Below are 23,111 nucleotides of genomic sequence, written 5' to 3' on the forward strand. Positions count from 1 at the left end.
TCTTGAAAATTGTTTTCCCTGGAAATGAACGATCCGGCGAAAAAGTTATAAACCGCGTATTTGATTTCTCTTGCTAGGGGCAAATAACTTTTCTCTTGGATATTACGAATCGCGTACTTCCCAGAATTTCAACGTTTAACCCGAATCGAGGTTAAATAACTCAAATTTTTTCTCGATCTAGACGTACACATCCGATTACTTTGCACCCTTAATCCTTTTTAAATTAGCTTCATTCGTAAGAGATATCGATCATTAGTATTACCTTGCTGCAGTTTCTTTCGCGAATTCTTCAGTATTTTCATTCGTGTAGTGTTGAAAATGCTACTGATAATTGGTAGTAATAAAATAAATACCATAAATTATCAAGAAAAAAAAATAATGTAAATTTTCGTAAAGAATCACTTGCTATTTTGTTCCCGTAAAATTCGAGAAAACTTCTGCATCTCGCGGTCACTGTTCAGAGGATAAAATTAAAGATTAAATTAGGGTAGAAGTGCATGAAAAGGCGCGAACTGAAACTGAGTGCGAGGAAATTTCCAACGCGCCTATAAGCTTGAACAGCAACGAAAGGGTGAAGCGTCGCTTCGAATCCAGCTTAGTTGGAAGCGAGATCGAACTCGGCGTTCGTTCGGCCTGCTTTTTCTTCTTCCACTACTATGGTCATTACGCTCGAGCCTCGTCCGTTCAGTTTCCGTCGTGTTCATGGTAAATAACATCGGAAGTTTCCTCAGATGCTTCCCAAGCGTCTTCGAACACGAACACCGTTCGAAACAAAGAAACATTCGAGCCGCCGAAAATCTGGGAGGAACTAGGAATGTCGTAGTTTTTCATTTCTATCCCATTTTCCAACCCTCTTGCTTCTAACGTGTCCCAAATTATTATTAAGTCATCTCAGAAGTTTCTGTCGAAATTTACAATTTAGATTAATATTTCCAACGAAAAATTTACCTTGGAAAAACCTTTAAATTTGAAAAATTTACCTTGGAAAAACCTTTAAATTTGGAAAATTTATCTTGGAAAAACCTTTAAAAAAAGAAGGAAAGCGCCTTTAAATTCCACAAATTTTTCCTATTTTATTTTTGGTAAAACCATTATGTAGTCGCTAAAGAATTTCCTTGGATTTTCATTAAAACATTCTTCGCTTTCGGCAGGAACTTACGGGACGACCTAATAGTATGCTTATGTTTGGCAACACTCTGTACCGTTCGGCAAGATCGTTGGCCGAAACTAGCCAAACCGAAGACGATGAAAGCAGGAACTTGTGCGGGTAGAAAACGAAAGACGGTGGTAGAAAATGGCGAAGCAAGAAGAACGTTAAGGGAGATCTAGGAGCGACTGGATGATTCGCGGGGGCACGTATACGAACCGAGTTTCTAATTAAACTTAAACTTTTAATTGACTCGTTGTGGAGCCGTTCTGCGCAAGAGGTGTTCCACGTACATACATACATACGTGTTCCATCTATCCACGTTCCTCCAATTTCACCCGATTTCCCCGTGTTTTTGGAATGTTTCGTCGGTTAGCCCTTTTACCCTATCTTCGTAGACGGTCCTCTCCTCTGCAAAGAACCACGAACTTCCCTTATGACCATTTCGCTGCGAGTTAATTAGGGTTGGAAAGAGGGAATCACGTAAATGTATACATGGGCAGAAAATCACGTGGTTGTTGTTGTTGTTACGGTAGAACGTTTCAGCTTATTAGCATACAGATTAATCTGGAAAAAGGAGGAATTTAATGGTTAGGGGTATGTAGTACTCGGTGAAATAAGTGAAAAGAGTTTTGTCAACGTAGGTGTGTAAATTAACCCTTTGACTGCTGGTAACTTGAACGTAAAGTATGGCATAATAGCATTAATAGTTGTTCAATTCTGACACGTCGTCGAGAATCGATTGAAAATGTTAGCGACTGTGTGATCGCCTGAACTTTTTGCTATTCACCTTTTTTGTGTTCTCCCGTCTCGTTGGCCCGTTGCCGCGTTCAGCCCTCGCATTTACCCTTCCCTGGTCGCGTTTGGGTCCCTTGACGGGGGTGAGTTTTGGGTGGGAGGCCAAGTCTCCTAATCACGTTAGGGCCTTGCTCACCCTCAGGAAGGGGGTGTTCTGTGTGAGGTACGCGTCACCTGGGCTTACGGGAAAAACCCAGGGTAACGGTACCGCTAGCGAGCATGTGCCTCGGCTCGCGCGGGTTTATGATACGTGAATTGCTATTGAGATGCACGAAGAAAGCTCGAAATTCTCCGCTTTTACAAGAGGTTTGGAGCCCTCCTGACAATAAGGAATAATTAACGAACGAAAGCATTAAACGCGTATTCAGACCTTAATCTGAAAAATAGCAGAGTCGCGTCCGTATCGTGATCCTGGTCTAACTTAAGTATCCTTAACAATAGTCATACTACATATGTATGACGATAGTTAAATCACTTTTTTATTGAATATTTTGTATTTTATTTTTGTAACATAAATAATATAAAAAGTGTAAAATATAGAATACGAATATGAAGAGCGTTCGATTATCACTGAGAGTCTGCAGCGGTTAAAGGGTTAATTCTGAAAGAGATTAGGCGCTATTTTGTAAGTTGAAGCTGAAGATTAATTTACAGTGTTTACGATTGAAGAAGTTCAATTGCACGATCGCCATCTTCTTTAGATCTCAGCCTTTTTTTATTGGTGTATGCGAAAAACATAATTCGTTCATCTTTTATATCATCAAGATCGTAACGATCTTGAAAATGTAGAGTGCAAAACGCAGTTCGACAAAAACCGAGAATTTTTCGAAATTTTCGCAATTTCCTCCTGTTGAGACGTCAAATTTACATTCGAGGGGGAATTCTTTTTTTAACGAGCACTATATACTCCCAAATTATTCGAACCTTTTTTCAGGTCACCTTGTTTAGTTCCGTGGCTATGAAATTTTGCTCACTTCCGAGAAGAAAGCTTTCGAATTACCCATGAAAAATTACGAAATTTTTTACGCTTCGATGTATCTTTTCGTCAAACTGAATTACAACAAAAGCCATTTCTGCATGTGCAATTTCACGCGATCAATGTGAAAGCTTTCCTACCATTCGCAGAAGCTTATCTACCATTTCTGTACTTTGTAATCAAAATTTGCCAATTATCCGAACAAAAGTACGCGTAAAGCATCGATTTAATTGTGGCAGTGAGCAAGAGAGTAAATTTTCGCGTTGATTTAACACAGCACGCTCTGTTCTCTGCATGATTTCCGAGTTATCGTTGAGTTTTATTTCAAAATTGATAGAGAAATTGACGTAAAAGTAGCTTCGATCGCGCGGATATTGTACTCGTTGGAAGGAAATTGTACAAATGGGGCTTCTTTTATTTCCCTAGCTGGAGATCCCGCGATATTAACTTGTAATTGAGGCGGTTCGCTTAATATACAGCATTGCTTGTATTAATACTCCTTCGTGTAGAAAATTCTAATTTTGAAAATTGTGCCTTGTCAATTACTTATTTGTTTAAACTCTTTTATCTTACTTTTTTGCACTTCCTCTGCATAATTTGTGTGCGCCTATTCATGATAACCACAAAGTGATTTCAGAGTTCTGTCATAAAATTCATATAAGTACACTGTAAACAAGTTTGTGTCTACTTTTTAGGAACCTATAAATCGCACAAGCTTTAAAGTGAAAATAATTTTAAAAAATTGATGATTCTATACTCGAAATTTCCTAGACGAAATATGATAATTACATTTTCTGACAGAACTTCGTATTCGCTCATTTTCAAACCAAGCTTCGCATGCTAAAAAGACAATACCCTAAAATGAAACCCTCGAACAGCATAACCACGTTCCGTTTGTTTCTTCTCTTTTGTAGCGAATCGAGGAACCGTGTGGTCGATAACTGGAATTATTCGAGTGCTTCGATTCGAACGTTGAACGTCGCCAAAGTTCCCACGAAGATCTACGCTAACGGTAGATAAATTCCCTTGGAGGGAGAGAAAAAATTGGTGTCCGTATCAGTGCGTCCGTAATTTCGTGAAAACAGTGTATGCTTTCTGTGTCCAATATTTAAAGAAAAAGAAAAGAAATATTTCGTGACGGTATACGGTGTATTCCGGTGCGCGATAGCTTTTTGGCGGGAAAAAGTGCATTTATTGAAGAAAGTTCGGTTCCTATCTCTCCCGGGTTTGTTTGTTCGTTCGTTCGTTCGAAACGTGTACGGTAGTGTTTGAGGGTTGACGCCTTCAAACCCGTAAACGACGAGTAATCCTGTCTTCCTCAAGAATAAACGAGGCCGAAGGAAGGAGGCACCGTGAAACGGTCGCCAGGAGAGCTCCTATGAAAATGCTTCAATCATTGAACGCTCTGGCGGGAAAAATCTCGCCAGGTTCGCCGACCGACAGCAACGCAAACAAGGTGCACATGCACAACAACAACAACAATAACAACAATATCATGCATCATCATCATCCGTACTCGAAGCAACAGGCGCAACAGCCGTCGCCGTCGTCGCAGTCGAGCAATGGGGACCAGAAGGAAAACACGTGAGTTTCATACAAATTTTTATTCATGTTTTGTATGCGTGGAAACGGGTACACCAGTGTGCGTGTGTGTGTGTATGATGTTTGGTAAAGATTTTATACAAATAGATTTCTCTTTTTTGTTTTGTATACAAGATGGCTTATGGTGTTTTAATTTAAGAGGACATATTGCGTAACAGTATAAATAAACATTTAAATTTGTTAAAATTGTATAGAGCGTGTGTATAATTTGATAATCTGGATATGAAATATTAGCATATAGAGTGATCCATAATATATGGAACCAATTTGAAAAATGGACTCGGTGTTTGAAAGTAATCGAAAAAGTTCGTACAAGTGTGAATTTTACTTGAGATTGTTTACCAGCTCGAAGTTTTTTGAATAGTAAAATTTTAGTTCGTTGAAATTATCCAGAATTAGAAGAAAATTTTCATAGATCAAAATTTTCATTAATTTCATAGATCGAAAATTCGTACATCATTTTCGCGCAAATTTAAGCGATCGAAAGAAACTTGAGTTGAGATTTCTAAAGGCTCCAAACTTCAAAGTTCTGCCGCAAATCGACTGATTTGTTATGAAAGCTTCCGGATCGACTTTAAGTTCCGTGTATTACAGTTACAAAGTCTAGCGAGAATTCAGAAGGGAGGAAGTTTGTTGGAAAGACCGAAAAATGTGAAGAGGCGAAGAAAAAAGAAATGTATGCTCGGTGTAGAAAGGACTTAAATAGCGAAAGGGAGAAATGGGTTAAACAAAGTCGTGCAAATATTTTTCCGTTTCTCCCTACCGTGGATAATTATTTTTTATTACGCGTAGCTGAAATACAGATTTGAAACGTTCTCTTACGGGAATGTATTTTGAAATTTTCAAACTTCGTTGGATACTTTCGGTATAAGAAGGTAGTAGAATACGAATGTAGCAGAACGTACGTAAGTACTTTGTTGCAGTCTCAAGTTAGAAAGCTAGGAGTTCGCTACTGCACAGATATTCGAATAAAGAGAGAGAGAGAGAGAGAGGTGCGAAATAGATTTTATTGTTATCTCTAAATGTAAAGGGAAATTATGACGAGTGAAACCATGTATTACACGTGCCTTAAATTCAATTTCTTTAACGGTATTTCCTAATTTTTTCTCAATTATGAATATCTAAAATGTAATAATAAAAAGTAGCAACGTTAAAAATACTACAATAAACAAACTTAGTGTGATAATATACAATAATGATTGTTTTTAACGTAACTTTCGAAATATTTGATAAATATTTACTAGTAAATGGATAGTATTTTAAACTTAATATTTAAATAAATTTAAACATTTTACTATGACACCTTTGAAAACACTTACTTGAGAATCCAGAAATATACACATATAGACATGTTACTGTACATAAAAAAAGATAAACGAAGAGACAAATGTTTAGATACAAAAAAAAATTTGTTTCCTTTTTGTTTCGATAATTAGAAAAATTTGCATAACTTAAACTGCTATCTTTGACACCGTTACTGTAACGTGAAATACGCAATAAAGAATGCGCAAGGTGAAATTTCCGTAATGCATCGAAGCAAACGGAAAGAGAGACAGAATTACGCCTGTTTCATTTCTTCCGCAATATAATTGGATGCAAAAAGCAGAAGCTTCGAGTAGTTGAGCAGGTTCGATAAGCAGGATGAGAAAATCAAAACTCACAGGTTGCCGTGCTAGTTGAATTACAGCGAGCAATGTCGCGATAACAATGAAAATGCAATTTAATGCTCGTTACGGGCCACTTCCCGTCTACACCCGCTACTTTTTTCCATCATCGTGTTATTTGCAAAAGCTGAGAGTAAGATACTTCGTTTAATGGAAAGGCTGTCCCCTGGGAATACACGATGCGAGTGGCTTCCTCCTTGAGAAAAAGTCAGGTGAATAATAGCGGCCGCGACGGTGCGTTACGTAGGTTCTTTAAATTGGAACAGAGTGAATCGAAGTGAGTTCGATGTCACAGTGGAAGTTAAACAGGTACAGCGAGTCGCAGGACTGTTCGTACACACTTTAAAGAAAAATAAGTTTTTGGAAAATTGGACCGAACGATTTGACCCTTTTTTTCGAGAAATTAGGATGATTTGTAAATTTTCATTGCGGGCTTTAAAAAAGTTTGAAACGGCGACCTTCGCTATTTGGACCAGTTGTAGTTTTTTCAAAATTCTTTTCAGAGGTCGCCCAGTAGACTAACTTTTCTAATTTCTCAGAAAAGCTCAAGTCGTTCGGTCCGATTTTTAAAAAGTTATGCTTTTTGAAGGGTGCATGAACAGTTCTGCGACTCACTGTACGTGGCTACAGAGATTTCAATAGTTTAACAAGGGTTTCCCCTGGGACGTTATAAAATGAATCTTCTTTTGTGAAGCCAAATTAATGTTTCTGCTGTTTCAATTATTTAAAAACAGAAATTTTAAAAAAATTAGAGTTCAGTTCGTAGAATTGTCAGCTAAAATTTTTTTTGTGTATACTTTTACAGCCTAAGAATTAAATTTCAACTTTCGAAGGATCAAACTTCCCCCATCTACAACCACGTCTCTAAATCAATTCCTACTTTCACAACACAACAGTGTCAGTCTTCCAATATTTCAACGGCTTAACAATTATGCTTCGATTAATCTCCCTATCCACAATCGCCCGAATGAAACCCAGAAAAACGCAATTAACGTAGAAATCGTCAACATCAAACTTACCAACGGGATATCTCGTCAATATCATGAACTCCATCCACTCCGTTGTCCATAACAAAATTTATACGATTCTTTCTCGGTGTATAGCCTTTAAAACTAGGGTACGCCCGAAGCAGACGTCGTTTCCGTCGTAAATTCGCGCGCGACTGTTCTCCGTTACTCGAGAAAATTCCGAGAGCCCCTTTTCGTCGTCGTAAACTCCCCTCCTCGTTGATGCGTCGCGATGGGAATCACGCGGAAGTACGAGTTGAAGAGAGTGTTTCTTTCGTTGGTACCAGAGGACGAAGAGAGAGAGAGAGAGAGAAACGAGAGATGTCGTCGCTGTGACCTTCTTCATTATTTCGTTACGTCGCGTAAACGCGGCTCGCGCGAATAGCGTTTGCGGAAGGGGAAATGCGCGGCAGCCTAAAATAACTCGGCGACATTCCTCAATGCGTGACAGGGCGAGTGAGAGCAACCCCCTTCCGACATTGCTTTTCTCCACCTCGGATCTCCGTCTCTCTTTCGGTCCTCCTCTTCGCGCCTCTCTTCTCACCTTTGCTCCACGATCTTCTTCGTCTACTACCCGCGGCGCGGATCTCTCTAAAATATGCACCCAGCTAACGTAAAATGCGATATTCGAACGGCGGAATTCCTCGTCCAAGGACTTGGAGAATTCTGCGGGAATTCAGCGGGCAGAAGGGTTTCGGTGTGATGCACGACGAAATTAAGTCCTCCGTGGGTGGTTAGACCTCCTTCCGATCGAGTTTTTGGAATTCTTCGTAATTTATAATACGCGTCTCTGACGAATTCGTTTTTTCTTCTTTTTTGGGGCAAGATTATTGAAAGTTGAGTGTTTTTTAAATTTTTGCCGAAGATGCGTATTGACGTGAGCTCTGGTGTGTGTTTAACCCCTTCACTGTGCCCTTGGCGCAAATTTAATTTCTAACTTTTGTCCTTCGCGTAATTCCACCTTGATTTTCGAAAGGGCGAATGTTTTAATATTGGGGCAAGATTATTGAAAGTTGAGTGTTTTTTAAATTTCTGCCGAAGATGCGTATTGACGTGAGCTCTGGTGTGTGTTTAACCCCTTCACTGTGCCCTTGGCGCGAATTTAATTTCTAACTTTTGTCCTTCGCATAATTCCACCTTGATTTTCGAAAGGGCGAATGTTTTAATATTTCACAAAATTTTAAAACGCGTGTGAAAGGGTTAAGGGAAGATTCTGGTGGGAAATATTGAACTGTATTTTGCCTTCAGAAGAATTTCTCGAAGTTAGAAAAATGAATGGAACGATGGAGGCAAAAATAAAGGAAAATGCTTGCAACGAGTCGGTCGTTTGAAGGAATACCTTCCGCGACAACCTCTTTCTTATACCATTGCGAATTTCTCTATAAAATTCTGAACAATATCCTCAAGTTAAATATCGCCCCAATTCGTCAAACCAATATCGATTTCATCTATCACCGGTAACGTTCTTTTCAAATTCTCCAACACACGGTAGCATAGAAAAAGTATCTCCGCTCGAAAGAACAAACTCGAACAATCGATTTTCCGCGCCGAAAAACGAACAAAAATGGGGCAGAAAAGAAAAAATATGTAATTCCATAGCGATACCGGCGATAATTTATATTCTCCGCTGTACACTACTGACGAACGCTGATTTATAACCTTTTTTCGACAAACAATCGGAAACGAAGCCTCGACAAAAACAGCGAGGACCGCGACCCGTGAATAGCAAACCTCCCCGCGACACGCCTCGTCGATAAATCTCGGCCCGCGCGTTAGATCTCTAAACGAACGTGATATTTTTCCATTATCCGGCATAGTTAGTAAGCGCACACGCGACTCCCGGCACACGCGTTTACCTTCGATCTAGGGTTACGCGACGACAGGGTATTAAGTCGTACCGTAAATTTTACTTAATGTCTAATAGCGCGCACGCGGAACTCGCGCTGGCTGGTTGCTCATAGAATAATAAGATACTGCCGCAACGAGTAGTTAATTACGGGAAGTGTTAGGCAGTCGTGTGGTGGTCTGTGGCGAGTTGCTGCGAGTGGCCTGGCTCGCGCAACTTCTGCAAAGAGGCGTTTAACGCGTGTAGGAAGGCCGATAGGTGCAAGGGTTAAGTGATATGTACGGCTCGAGGGAGGAATTCGCTTAACAAAAGGGTCACCGAAGGACCCTAAAGGTCGTACGAGGGTTCCCTTATCTAGATTCGAATGCTTTACTCGCGCCGGGAAACTATGTATATCGAAATTAATTTCTACTTGTCGACAGGCTGGATTTCTATCTTTTCGTCGTGGAGAAGTTACCGAAGTGACTATGTACAGCTCAGGTGTCGAGTTAGCCTTGTGTGAGTTGTTGAGCAATGTGCTAATGAGTGCACTTGGTAGAGTTTATTTCATTTGTCTAATTGATGTAGAAAAATGTTTTACGAAAATTGTTCTTTTCATAATTAATCCTCGGGTGACGGTTGCTGGGTCACCTTTGACCCGGCTTCTAGATGTCCTTTCTTTCCATCAGAATTTGAAAGAAAGTCAACTGCACTTCTTGTAGTATAATTATTTTTGTTATTTTAATCGTAAGATGTTTTGTATAATTTTAACCCTTTCGTTACTATGTGCGCCTATAGGCGTTTTGACAATTTAAAGCCTGTTAAAGCCTTTTGGATACACTTTCATCTTCCATCCTAATTTAGTGAACCGAACTTTAAAACTACACCGCTAAAATGAGAAATTTCGCAGCAGTGGTTCGAAATTTACCGCGAGTCACCCAAAATCTGCCGTAGCGAAAGGGTTAAACAATGTAATGCCTAGTAACATGAACAGTATCGGGTCACATTTGACCCAAATGTTTTGTAGAATTTTAAATTTTGAGTCTCTAGAATTGGCAAGGGAATAACGGAATAAGCTAGAAGGATTTTCTTTGAAGTTTCAATTAATTTTAATACATAATAACTAAATATTTGCAGTCGGTTGAAAATCAATTTAATTCGTACCAAATCCTAATTATCTCTCTATGTCGATATTTTGACCATTTTTATTGTATCACTGTGGAACGTACGTAATAATCTTCGTACTCCATACTTGTGACACTTTCTCGTTTTATATTATATCCACCTACAGTGCTATCTTATCAGTATATACATGTATATATCACGTAGATACCAGAACGTTCTGTTACCGGAGCAAGAGGAATAATAAGGAAAGGAGCGGAAATCGTAAAAATCATTCTTCAAATAAGGCACTTTCTACCGAATCACCACTGAAAACTGTGGGAATATATTGGCAAAATGGTATCCTACTTATCGCATACCTACTTGTAACGTTACAGAGAATTTGTTCTACGTAATAGTGGGACTTACACACATTATCGTTATCGTTATTTCTTCAGAGATAAGTGTTACTATCCCGTGCCTTGAATTCTCGGAACATGCTTCTTTCTCAATAATAAATTCCTTCAATACAAATTACTCGACGAAGGCGAAGAATAATATTTTCAACATCGACACATTCTAATTACACATTGTTGTCGTTCAAATTCCCCGCGTTACTCTTCCAGAATACAGATATGGGAAAAAACAATTCTACAAATTTTCGAGAAACTGTCGATCCCTCGGGAGAAACTGTCCAACGGCTTTAAAAAGTCGTTTCCGCGATCAAAAATGGAAACAACGACCCTTCGTACAATTACACTCATCGATAATCAATGACGACCATTCGTAACCAGGATTACATCGCTGAATTATCCTCGAAACGAGCAATTAATCGCGAAACTGAATCCATCTGGATACATCTAGCCCGCTGGTGCCGTTACTCCACACTGTCCACAGAGAAGAAACGAGAAGGAAAGAAGACGAGAATACATTTCCCAAGGAAATAAAACAAAACGGAGAGACTTGAGGCTGGCCGGTAATCTGGAAAAGAAAGACCGTACTGGAAGGGTATCGTCCGAGAAATCTGACAAATCCGACAAATCCAAATACGAAAGATTGCAGGAAACACACGCCTCGCTACAACCTAGCACCGTCTTCTTCGCTCTCACCGCTGCTTCCTCTCTAACCTTCCAGCTTCTCTTCTAGCCGTGTGTATACACGTGTGTGTGTGTGTGTGTGTGTAGAGCGATGCTAGTCGCGAAGCAGGCGTACAAGTATCGTTCGGTATGTACCACACCGAACACGTACCGTGCAGCCGTGATATTGTCACATGCCTCTGGTGCAAAACTCCAAATTGTATCGTTGTCGCGTGCTGCATGTGCTAGCGACGATCTTCCCTGCTCGTTCGCCCCCGCTTTCCTTCCTACCGCCACTTATACCGAGAACGACAATAACATCCAACCCCGCCTCGAGTGATCTGTTCTCTTTTCAAGCTGCGACTCCCTGTCGCACGTGTGCATATGCGCCTGGAGAAGAAGGGCGCGGATGTGTAGAGGAGCGTAGCAGGGTGCTGCCAGTTTTCCGCGGCTGCTAAGATCGAGACGGCGGCACGTCCGACACTTGAGAAATGAGAAAGCGGCTTGGCTGCTGGCCCGACACACCGCTCTTAGTTCATAATCGAGGATTCTGCGGCGAGATTTAGAGGGAGAGAACGAAGGAAGCTTTATTGGACTCTCTCGATGCGCTGGATCGTTCGTGGTACGGTTTTCAGAGACTTCCGCGAAGGATTATCGGGGTGTGAGATGTGTGTGCGTTTGGATTGAGAAGGAAGTGTGGTTTTAGCGGTTTCGGAGATGATTTGTATAGTCGGGGCCACGATATAGCGAGGTCGTAAAATCGGTCAGACGTCAAAGTAAACATGTTTTAGCTGCCGGGACCCGAAAATTGACAGAGATACGAGCAGATAAGTACTTGAAACCATGGTCAGGACCGTACAAAGAATTCTTGTATCCAGCGAAAGTCAACTGATTCTAATATATTTACTGAAAACTGCATGCAGCTAGGACAAATTAGGGTTTCTCCCTCTGGGGGAAGCCGCTTTTGGAAGTACGGTTACAGGTAAAGGTCTTATTGATGTCTTTAGCATCTTAGTTTATCTACTCGTGTTATATACAGATAGAAAGTGCAAAAAGATTGTGTAGCTTAATATTAACATATTTTTCATTTGTGAATGAAATACCATTTTCTACTTGAAGTACCAAATCATATACTACCATTCGTTTATTGTTGGAACCCTCAAACAGACTGCAACACACGGCCTTGAGTGCCGCAACATCAATCGGTGCCGATTCTTGAGAGTTTAATTTACGACCTCGCTATATCGTGGCCCCAACTATACTATGTTTGAGTATTATTTTGTGAGTTGTAGGGAGTTAGATTTACGAGGGGACTTTGGTGACCTGGGAATTCCAATTTTTTGGAAACTGCAGGTTTGTAGAGGACTTCGAGAGAAGTACCGAGCAATTCTTTTTTTTTTGTTTTTGGCTATTTTTCGGTTCTTCGGGGTAAAAATAGCTTTTGAATGAGGATAAGTGTCACCCTGTTTCTCTGTATATCTTTAAAGCCGTAGTAGATATGAAAAAATGTTGGTAATGAAAATTTAATTGCTCTCTATGCCTTATACGACGACTTTATTAATTTAATAGCACCCGGAGGAACCGAAAAAGGGCGAAGAAAAATGTTACCCGCTACTTCTATCTAAGTTCTCTACAAACTTGCAAAGTTTCAAAAAAATCGGAACTTTCGGGTTAAGTGTGTAAGCTGCGTTTCTGAGAATTTGTGTAATTACAGGTGTAGCGAAGTTCGCCAACTTTTCCAGTACGAAATTTTCTGTTTCGCTAATTTTCAAATTTACAAATTTCACTCCGCGAAATTCGAGACGCAACAACCTTCAATTTTTCATCTCTAATTCTCAAGAAACTCCGCGAAAGAATGTCACTAATTACCGAACTCTTCTTCTCCAATCCCGCCCAGCGTTATATTTAAACAAGGAGGGAAAGAATCAATACCCGGATAATCCCGGTTCTCCGATGCAATAGTGCCTCGAAGATAAGTATACGTAATTCCGTCGTATTATAAACTGCACGAGTTGAAACAAAAGTTAGTTACACGCAGCGAGTTCGTTCGACTATATACATACATACATACATACCGCGTGGCATTATCGGTTGTACGCGATGATATTAACCATCGTCGAGTGAACGACGCGTGTATACAATTATCGATCGACCGCGTGACGTTCGAACAAAGAAGACAAAAACAATCTCGGTGAAATGATTCCTTCGATTGTAACGAGTCGTTGACCTGTCGCCTAGGCGAATAGGCGCGGTGGGGGAGAGGGAGAGAGAAAAAAAAAACAAGAAAAATCGTACAAACGAATCTACTTAAGCGGAGGACTAATGGAACCGTTACTTCGCTCGTTAATTCACGAGCTTCGGCGCGGTTAGCTGACCGATGAAAACGCTTTTAACCGGTCTCTGGTAATCTGTCGACGATAATCCTTTGAGCTGTGTGCGCGTGGCTCCGGTATCGCGATGCAAAACGACGAAGGGAAGAGGCAGAAGCGCGCACGAGACATTCATAGTAGCGCAATTTGTCAGATCTATAAAGCGACCGCAAAGTAGGTAGAGTCACTGATGGATGCTCAGTCCGGAGGGCATAGTAATATGACTCGTAACGCATTCCCAGCGCCATCACCATCGCCATTGTCATCGTCATCATGGCAACATAAAGTCCAATAACTGACGGGACTGCATGAACTCTCCGTGCTTACGTCAGCGTGTATATGTGAATGATATTAAACGGAAACCAGAAACGGATCGATATCGCGCTTGCGATACTTAGTTTGTCGAGCTATGCTCGCTTCCTCTATGTTCGTCTGCCTCTGTGTGTGTGTGTGAGTACAATGTAACGACGTTAACGTGATAGGTAATTCGATTTCTTCCCCGTGTTTTAAACATTTCGCGTTATTTCCAAAGCACACTTTGTAAGAGGATATTTGAAGTGGCAGGAATAAAAGTGTTGTGAATGACTGTGGCGAAATTTATTTGGAATAATCGTTCTGCAATTCGTATTTTAAATGAGGCTAATGGTTATTTGAGAATTAAGGTTGTTTTTTTTTATTTGGTTTATTAAATGCATTAGAAGGTAAGCGAATACAGTAAATTCTCTACAAGTGTCAGTTTGGATTCTACAAGTGTCAGTATAGATGGTCCTACGCCTAGGCTGCGTCATTGCTGCGCCTATGTTATCTCGCTCGCTGTCTGTAAAGCGTGTAACGCTACATCACTCGGTTTCTTTTACGAGATTTCACGGCTCGACAATTCATAATAGAAAAATATAATTTCTTTAATTTTACTTTTTTCCATCTGAAATTTTTTTTAAGTAATTAATGTCGACCCACCTCCACGTAAAAAGAAAAAGAAAAAAAATGTAGGGCCGATTCTACAAGTGTCAGTCAAATGTAGGGCCGATTCTCCAACTGGCAGTCAAACGGTAGACCGACTCTATGTAATGTAATACAGGGCGTCTGTTTTATCTCAATACAGTGAAATATCTGGCGTGACAGTGAACGTGTTAATAAGTAAATGTTGTTCAAATAATGTCGTGTTTGATGTCATTTTCATCAGAAAAATCTCATCAGTATGTTAAGAAAAATTTCGGGATAAAAAAACGTAAATTTAAAAAAGTTGGTATTTAAATCGCTCGGTTGCCTCGACTCACGTTTCCTCCTTATCTTTTATTCGCTGTCCTTGTCTACGTTCGGCAAACTACAATGGCGGGTGCGAGGCTCGAAAACGTAGTCCCTGACTCTACAAGTGTCAGGTTTAGGTTCCTTGCGGACTGACACTTGTGGAGAATTTACTGTATTTGGGGAAATAGGAAATTGAGGAGTTGCTTGTTTGAGGAAATAATGTTTATTTAGTGATTGAGAATTTCGTTTGGAAGTAACGCGAGGAATAAACGTAACATTACATATTAATGTAAATGATATTTAATAATTTATTCAATAGCGATTTTGTGGTTGTTAAACACTATCCTGGCGGCATGACTCGTTGCAAAAATTAACTTAAGATCCGATAACCTTTGCTTAAAAAGCAAAATCATTTTTCTCGCGATATCACTTGGAAAATTTCAAAAACAAAAACTGACGAACGTGGAATATAAAAATTTCGTTGTATCCGTTCAATTTTCTCTAACAAGAAAAATAACACAGGTCTCGTTAAAATGAGGAAATCCGTAAACAACAACTGAAACATCTTGAACGCTTCCTCCGGAAGATTTTTCCTCCGCAGAATCGCGACCAGAATCCCGGAGGTTTCTTTCTACCACGGTGTATTCAATTTCTCCCATTCAGGCTTCCTCGAAAGGTGCGCCCCTTTATGCGTAGAAATGGGGCACCATGTGCGCATAAGTTACGATGATAGAGAACCGTAACGTCGCCGCGGCGACATTGTTTGTGGTCGTTCCCCGATGTGAAGCTCGCCTGCAGCTTCTAAATTCGTTCTGAACGCAAAAGCGGACGCCGTCCCCGTTGTCGCGAGGAGTTATACGAATACTGAAGCGGCACGTTTCCCCTCCTCGGAACGAGAGAAAGGGGTGACGCTGAGCTGAAGACGAAAGGAAAAGTTTCTCGTCCCAACGACCTACTTCCCGCGTCCATCATGTTTTGTCACGACCCCTCTCTCTCTCTCTTTCTCTCTCTGACTGTCTCCCTCTCTCTCTCTCTGTCTCCCTCTCTCTCTCTCTGTCTCCCTCTCTCTCTCTCTGTCTCCCTCTTTCTCTCTCCCCCTCTCTCTCTGTCGCTCTCTTCTCTCTCCCTGTCTCTCTCTCCTCTCTCCCTGTCTCTCTCTCTCTCTGTCGCTCTCTCTCTCTCTCTGTCTCTCTCCTCCCTGTCTAGTGCTCGTGGGCGTTGTTTACAGCGAAGGCCCTTTTGCAAACAGCCGAGAAGGTGCTTTGTCGAAGGGTGATTATAATCGAGCACCACTGCTGCTTGTCTTTCCCCTCGAGTTTTTCTTCCTCGATCGATCACCAGCCCTCTGTGGAAATAGAGTGGCTCGTATGCGCGATTAATATCTTGGCGTGGAACGTTTCAAGGAAAAGGTCACCGATATTTGGACCTCGGAGACTCACTCGAGATAGAGCTAAATGGCGATGATGTGAAGTTAATTCGATTGGAGTAGATTTGTGGAGACTCTTTTTATCGATTTCGGGAAGTAACGATCGACGATGGTCTCTTAACACTTTGGACTCCTTTGTCGAGTGCGACTCGACGTCAGTTTTATTCACAGGTGTGAATAAAGTAACTTTTCAATTGCCAGTTTAAATATGTATTATATTTTGCAATATTTCTTTTACCTGCAATAGGTACACATATATATGAACCTTGATGCTATTTTCAATGTAATTAGTAAAAAAAATTGTTTAAATTGGTCGCTATCGACTAAATGCCTTTCGAAGTGCATTTCAAATAAAATTCCTGAAATAATAGGGAGTTATTGAAAAGAAAATTTGGAGTTCAGAGTGTGAAACTTCCTAGACTCGTGTGGTAGTCCCACAGACCGACGAAATAGGAATTCGCTTATTTTTTAGAAACAATTGACGCTCTTATCTTGTCCTTCCTTGTTGTTGTAATGAATTACATGAAACGTGTAAACTGAAAAATTAAAGTTGAGATACTTTAGTATGCCTAAGAATGAACTTAGTATGTTCTACAAATATCTTACTGATTTTTTTATGAAAAGGACACTGTTACAAAATGTTAATTACTAGTTGGAATAAGTACAGAATCATAAAATATCTGAGTATCAATGTCTGTACGTTTAAAAAATTATTAATCAGTGTTTACTAAATTGTGCATAATACTTATGTAATCTGTCACATTAAAATTGAAATGATCGTAAACTTTTTGTAACAGAGATTTTTAAGAAAATTGTGCAGAATGAAAGTTTTGTTGTATTCTTTAAACATTTTGTGTATTTATAAATCTAACATAGACATTACAGAGAAGAGCTCAGAAAGCTGCTGTTAGTTGTTCAACCGCGTCGTTTAATATTCCAACGCGAAGTACTCTGCATTTATTGCGTGACATAAGTAGCAGTTATTTTTGTTCTGTCTGTCTTTGCATCTGTTCAAGGTACTTGCTGTGCACCTTGCAGTATAACATCTAGGTTCTCGGTGTAAAACGGTCGATATAATTGGAGATACACGTCGTTTTATAATGTTATCTGTACAACCGTTATCTCGATTCCCATCGTAATAGGTTTCAACGTGTATTTTCCCCATTTTATCGCGATTATCGACATAATTAGTTTCTGGTAAAAAGCACCTGATTCGATCCCAGTTTTATATTTCATGCTTTTTTCCTTTTCCATTATTACATGTTTCTATACTTTCGTTTGCCTTTTAGTCAACTTGGAAAATTACGATCCTGCATTCCACATATTCGCGTGAATGACACGAGATATGTGTAATATATAACGTAACCCGAGGAAAGAACATACGTGGTCTTATATCCTGCGAGAACGTAGTAAGACGCGATATCGACCTTCTCGAAAATCGACACACCTTCTTTCCTCTAGTATTCATCAATTATTTCTATGGGAATGTTAATTAGTATTTCTCACGTTTCAAAGCTTAACTCTAATTTTCTTAATTGGTAACTGTTGTATATCGCTGTCACTTATCGGTGATAATTATTTCACTGAATTAACCCACTTCTTTCTGCGGAGAAAAAAATGATCATCGGTTGCATTATCATTGAAACAGCATTTTATCCGCGGAATTTCGCGGAATGAAGTAGGATAAATCCGGACGAGACGCACCAACGGTACAGATTTAATTGTAATTAAATTCCAAATCAAATCTTTCTTTTTTACCCAATTTTCGGTAAATATTGTGTTGAATAAAATACTGGTCAGCTTCTTTCAGTCAAACTAAAATTTTGTTTTTTCTACTCTGATTTGCCCTGCAGATTATGCACTGTCACGCGCTATCTCGTACAATTTCACGCGTAGTTATCCTAAAATGAAATTGATCGAAGCGTGGTCGATTTAAAGAGTACATACACCATGGAAAACCACAGGAAAATAGAAAAAAGCAAAAAGGCAGCGTTTGGCTATGGTGGTCAAAGCGGCTGGCCAGTGACGCTACGAACCTCTGAAGATCGCGGGTTCTCAGAGCCCGATGCCGAAACCTTCTTTTTCCGGAGGACTTGGAGAGAAACTCCTCCTCTCCTGCGGAAGATTTATCAGAAGAGGGAGAACTGATGGTAAAAAGAGGATTTGATGTGCCCTATCTGAAAGTTTGAAATGGATCCGAAACGTCCTACGTAAGGATTAATAATAAATTCTCACTTGGTCCATTTTACCATGTCGAATCAGCTGTTCCTTTTTTAAACAGTGCTGAGTGGTACGACGGTGTGGAAGAAACCTTGGAAGAATGACAGTTTTTGTGAAACAAAGGTCGAGAGAAGTGGGCCAGAATTTTTTCGAAAGTGTTTTTTAAAAATATGTATGTATATGTAAACGTACTTACGTGAAAGTGTATGTATCGACTTTCAATTAGCTAGTTTAAAAAATGTGATTCAATCGAAACAGTTGAAGTGGTATTTTTAAATTATGCTCGAAATCTCCGTTCGGATTTCACTCGAATCAATGCGAAGTGATAGGTGTGAGCAATGGAAATATTTCTTTATCCAGTGTGGCTTAATGAAGTGCAACGATGTGAGAAATCATCATTAACAGTGTCTAATGCATCATGATTAACGATAACGCGGACATTTCGTACATGATGCATCGTTGCTAAAACTTTTCCGTCCAACCCTATATATCGACGGAACGCATAATAATATATCGTTTCAGCGACTGGTAATCATGAGTGATCGACTCATTGGACTGTTGGCCAGTTCCTAAATTGATGATGTTTTGATCCGTTATTTTCGTGGCTGTTTAATCACACGCTCTAATTACTCGTTCGCCGGCTCCTCGGTGATTCATCGAATTTTCATCTGTTTCACCTTTTTAACGAACAACCTATTATTTGCCAGATATTTCCTTTCGTAAATAACGACACGTTTAAATGAAAACGAAATTGTTTATCTCTCGATCCCTCGTCGAAATCGTCCCAAACGAACTCGAGGAGCAGGTAGAAAAGGACAATCGCAGAAATTGATGTATTTTGCGTATCAACGATAAAGAAACACTCTTTTGTAGCAAGATTCTGGGTTTTAAAAAATCAGAAAGTAACAATTATTTCTTAGAAATTTTTAAAATTTTTAAGGTACTAGTTGGAAAAATAGTCATTAAAAAATTGTGCAGGATTAGTTTAGCAGATTAATACTTGGTAAATTTAGAAAATTGTAGTGTTCTTGCTATATGGGAACAGTCAAAATTTCATAATCCATGTGACAGTGAAAAGTGTCAACAAAATTGTAAAGTTTTCACATTTTCACGATAATTATAAATATCCACTGTTGAAACGTAGAAGCTAGACGAGCTGTTATCAGGATTGTAGTATCGGGGCCTCCATACCCAAGTAGGAAACCTCGAAGGGAGAATACAGAGGGAGTGGTTGGCGTAGCGCGCAAGGCCTCGGCTTGCTAATCCGAAGGTCCCGGGTTCGATTCCCGTGGGCCCCCGAAATTTTTCCCAAGGTTCCTACTATGTTTTATATCCTTCCATTTACCAGTACTCGTCACGAATTTGCCACTGTGTCAAAAATGAATAATAATCGTTCTTCGATTGTGCTGTAAAAAAATGTCTTTCTCAATTTGACGACTAGAAGTCACCGAAACTTTTCACCGCGATCCAATTTCGATCGATTAATAATTTCTCACCGGTGAATCCTCCGATGCGATCTGCATGAAATTTCATCTTCGATTCTCCGGAATTCGCCGTTCCTCCGTCAGTCGCCTTCTCCGCCTCGGCCTGATCTGGCTACCCGCTCGCATTAGCATGTTATTGGGCGGTTGTTTACTTCGGGTTAATCATCACCTCCGGTGGTAACGATTTCGCTGTGGGACCAGGATGGACGATGAGAAACGAACCGACCTGACGACGATGCGCCGGTGGTGGATGGGAAACCCAATTTACCCTGCTAAACTTCACGCAAACTCGATGGAAGAGGAGAACTATGCACCAGAACCGAGAGAGAGAGAAAAAAAGTAACCGGTCACAGTTGGTTATTAATTGTTTCAAAGACCAACGTAGTTTCAACTTTCTGAATTTAATTATCCGGAAGAGGGCTGAGAGGAGTGTGGAAAGATGGAACCGTTGTTAGAAACACAATAAGAACGGTACGAGGTTTCGTCTTAAGAAATGTCGCTCGACGGAGCTTGATGAAAAAATCGTGCGAACGAAGAAAGGGTGAATTTTCGTTCCGGCAGGCCTGTGTCGCGTGTCCTAACGGCGTTAAAATCTGTTGAACTAAAAGCAGAGCGACAGTTCTATATACATACGTATATACAGGTTGGCAAGTTTATTCGAATGATGGAGGGTTAATTAAACGAATAAATAAGGTAACAAAGGGAGAGCCACGCGGAGAATACGGGACAATTTTGTTCTCCTGTTTCAGAGGCGGCATCGCTCTCTTGCAAATATACATACGTATGTATATGTACATTCAGTGTAACCAGCTCTCCGTGCTGCTCTAATTCATCTCCCTTTTGCCTTCTTCCGCAACCCCCTGCTTCCCTTCTTTCTCTCCCTCTTAATTTTCCCGTCGTTATTGTTTTCGCCGTCTCTTTTTACCCGTTCGCTTCCGAAGCGAAGAACGCGATACTCGCAGATTCCAGCGGTGTTAGTTTTACGAAGGGACTTGTTAATTAAAAAGGTCCCCGCGTTCGTGTTTACTCGACGGTTTATCGCCGCGGCGACGCCTCAAGTGCGTATAATAACAGCCGACGGCGTTTTCGTAAACGCTTTTTGTTTCGTACAGGCGATGAGAAAGGTTTGTTTTGGGAATTGTGTCGTGATGGATCACTTTATTCGATATCTTTTATTGCGTTGTACTTAAACCTGGGTTCTTTTTTGTTGTATCGTGCGTACTTTCGTCGATGAGTTTGCGGAAAGTTGCCAGTTGTGAGTGGAATTTTTGCTGACGTTAGCAGAATTTTGGGAAAAAGTGTAATTTCGTTAGTAAGTGTTAGCTTTGTTTTTTAAGTGTGACACTTGTTTGCCTTTATTTCAAATTGATTTAACCCTCGTTTTAATAACGATCATACGCGACGTTATTATTAAAAAAATACGTGTAAAATATCAATTATTTTTACCATAATTCGTAATTTTATTAGACTGTCAAAGGGTTAAGTACTCGATCACTTATGGACAAGAATACAATACTCTTTCTCTCTACTTTGTGTTGCATAATTTTAGCAGAGAAAGCAGTGAATAAATACTATTCATGCTGTTTTATTTAAAAACATAACGTCTACTATTGTACAATATAACAGTACACACTGTGTCCGTTTTATCTCCCGAAATCTCACCTAAATTTTTCGTATACTGTGACGATCAAAAGCTACAATTGTACCAAATCAACTGACCTCCATCGTTACATTTCTCTGTTCCAGGTAAGTAACTCAAAATCACCCACAACCCTCTAAAGGTATTTCAACGATCAGAAGCTGCCACAACGACGGTGAGTCGAATCGTATCCGCGTTTCCATCGGCTAAAACAATTTTTACCAACAATTCCCGCCGAAAATTGACTTGGCTGTTAAGAAAACAAACAGCTGTGTAATATCTCCCGGCTCGTAAATTCGATTTCGGGCGCAGTTAGTTTTGTCTGGACGTGTAAATGGAAGAGAAGCCCGATTCGCGGTGTTGTGCGTAAATCATTAGCTTTATCAGGCTCATCCAGTTCGTACCGTCGTTTTATCTGCCCAGGATAACCGGCCATTCGGCGGGAAAAAAGCCGGCAAAAAATGTTTAAAACAATAGTCGGAGCTGGAGCGTTAGGGCCCGTTTTCGCCAGACACGTCGAAAATAACGGCGTGACAATGGTCTCGATATACGTGCAGCTAACTCAATCGAAGCTGTCCATCAAGTTAACGAGAAAATGCTGCCGATCAAAGATTCGCCCCGTCTAAATTTGTTGCCAGATAAATGACGTTTTCTGTACGCCGCACAGCGATACCATGTGTTTCGGTACGATGAAAAAACAGAGAATTAACAGAGAATAGAACTCTCTCTACGGTATTGTTAAACTGAACTAATTTACCGGTGGAAAAAAACGAAACACACGCCGTTCGTAGTTGTAACATGTAAATCCTACGATTCTCTCCGGTTAACGTTTCAACGTGATTTACATACACTATTTCATAGCTTTTAAGAGTACTTCGAGCTTGACATTTCACTCGTATCTGTTGATAAACGAACGGGGGATTCTTAATGGAGACTGTCTGCTGTTGAAACACTGTCCCAGCTAGCTATCTAGCTCAAGTTTCCCAACTTCCAAATGGAGACGGTTTAAGTGATATTACGCTTTTGAAGAAACTAACGAAATACTGAATTAAATCGTATTTTCTATACGAATCAGAGAGTTAAGGGGGTGTTCTGGTATTCTAACACTAGAATTACCGGCCGAGTCAAAATGACCCATTACCGACTTTCCAAAAGTGAATTTTTCGGAAGTAAACCGTGATTGGAAATTCGATTCACATCGATAAAAATAGAAGCGTACACGCAGAAAATAAACCCTGCAAGTTAAAAACGACAATACTTACCACTATCGAACATTCACGTTGTTTCGAAAGATGCATTTCGACTCGGTCGGTAATTCCAGTTGTTAAGGATACTTAAGTTTAGACCAGGTTTACGATACGGACGCGACTCTGCTATTTTTGAGATTGAGGTTTGAACAGGCGTTTAATGGTTTCGTTCGTTAGTTATTCCTTATTGTCAGGAGGGCTCCAAACCTCTCATAAAAGCAGAGAATTTGGAGTTTCTTCGTGCACCTCAATAGCAATTGACGTATCATAAACCCGCGCGAG

General features: G+C 40.2%; 1 protein-coding gene across 3 annotated transcripts in view; it reads left to right on the forward strand.

Moving 5' to 3' along the window:
- Nucleotides 1-4,039: 4,039 nt before the first annotated feature.
- LOC108572085 (CUGBP Elav-like family member 2) overlaps nucleotides 4,040-23,111 on the forward strand; it is a 471,722-nt gene continuing 452,650 nt past the window's right edge. For all 3 annotated transcript variants that reach the window (XM_017934273.1, XM_017934272.1, XM_017934274.1), the window contains exon 1: nucleotides 4,040-4,505. In XM_017934273.1, coding sequence (XP_017789762.1) covers nucleotides 4,300-4,505 — 206 coding nt within the window. In that variant the 5' untranslated portion in view covers nucleotides 4,040-4,299. The remainder of the gene's footprint in view (nucleotides 4,506-23,111) is intronic.

Source organism: Habropoda laboriosa, unplaced genomic scaffold (assembly GCF_001263275.1).
Source record: "Habropoda laboriosa isolate 0110345459 unplaced genomic scaffold, ASM126327v1 scaffold67, whole genome shotgun sequence".
NCBI classification, from domain to species: Eukaryota; Metazoa; Arthropoda; class Insecta; order Hymenoptera; family Apidae; genus Habropoda; species Habropoda laboriosa.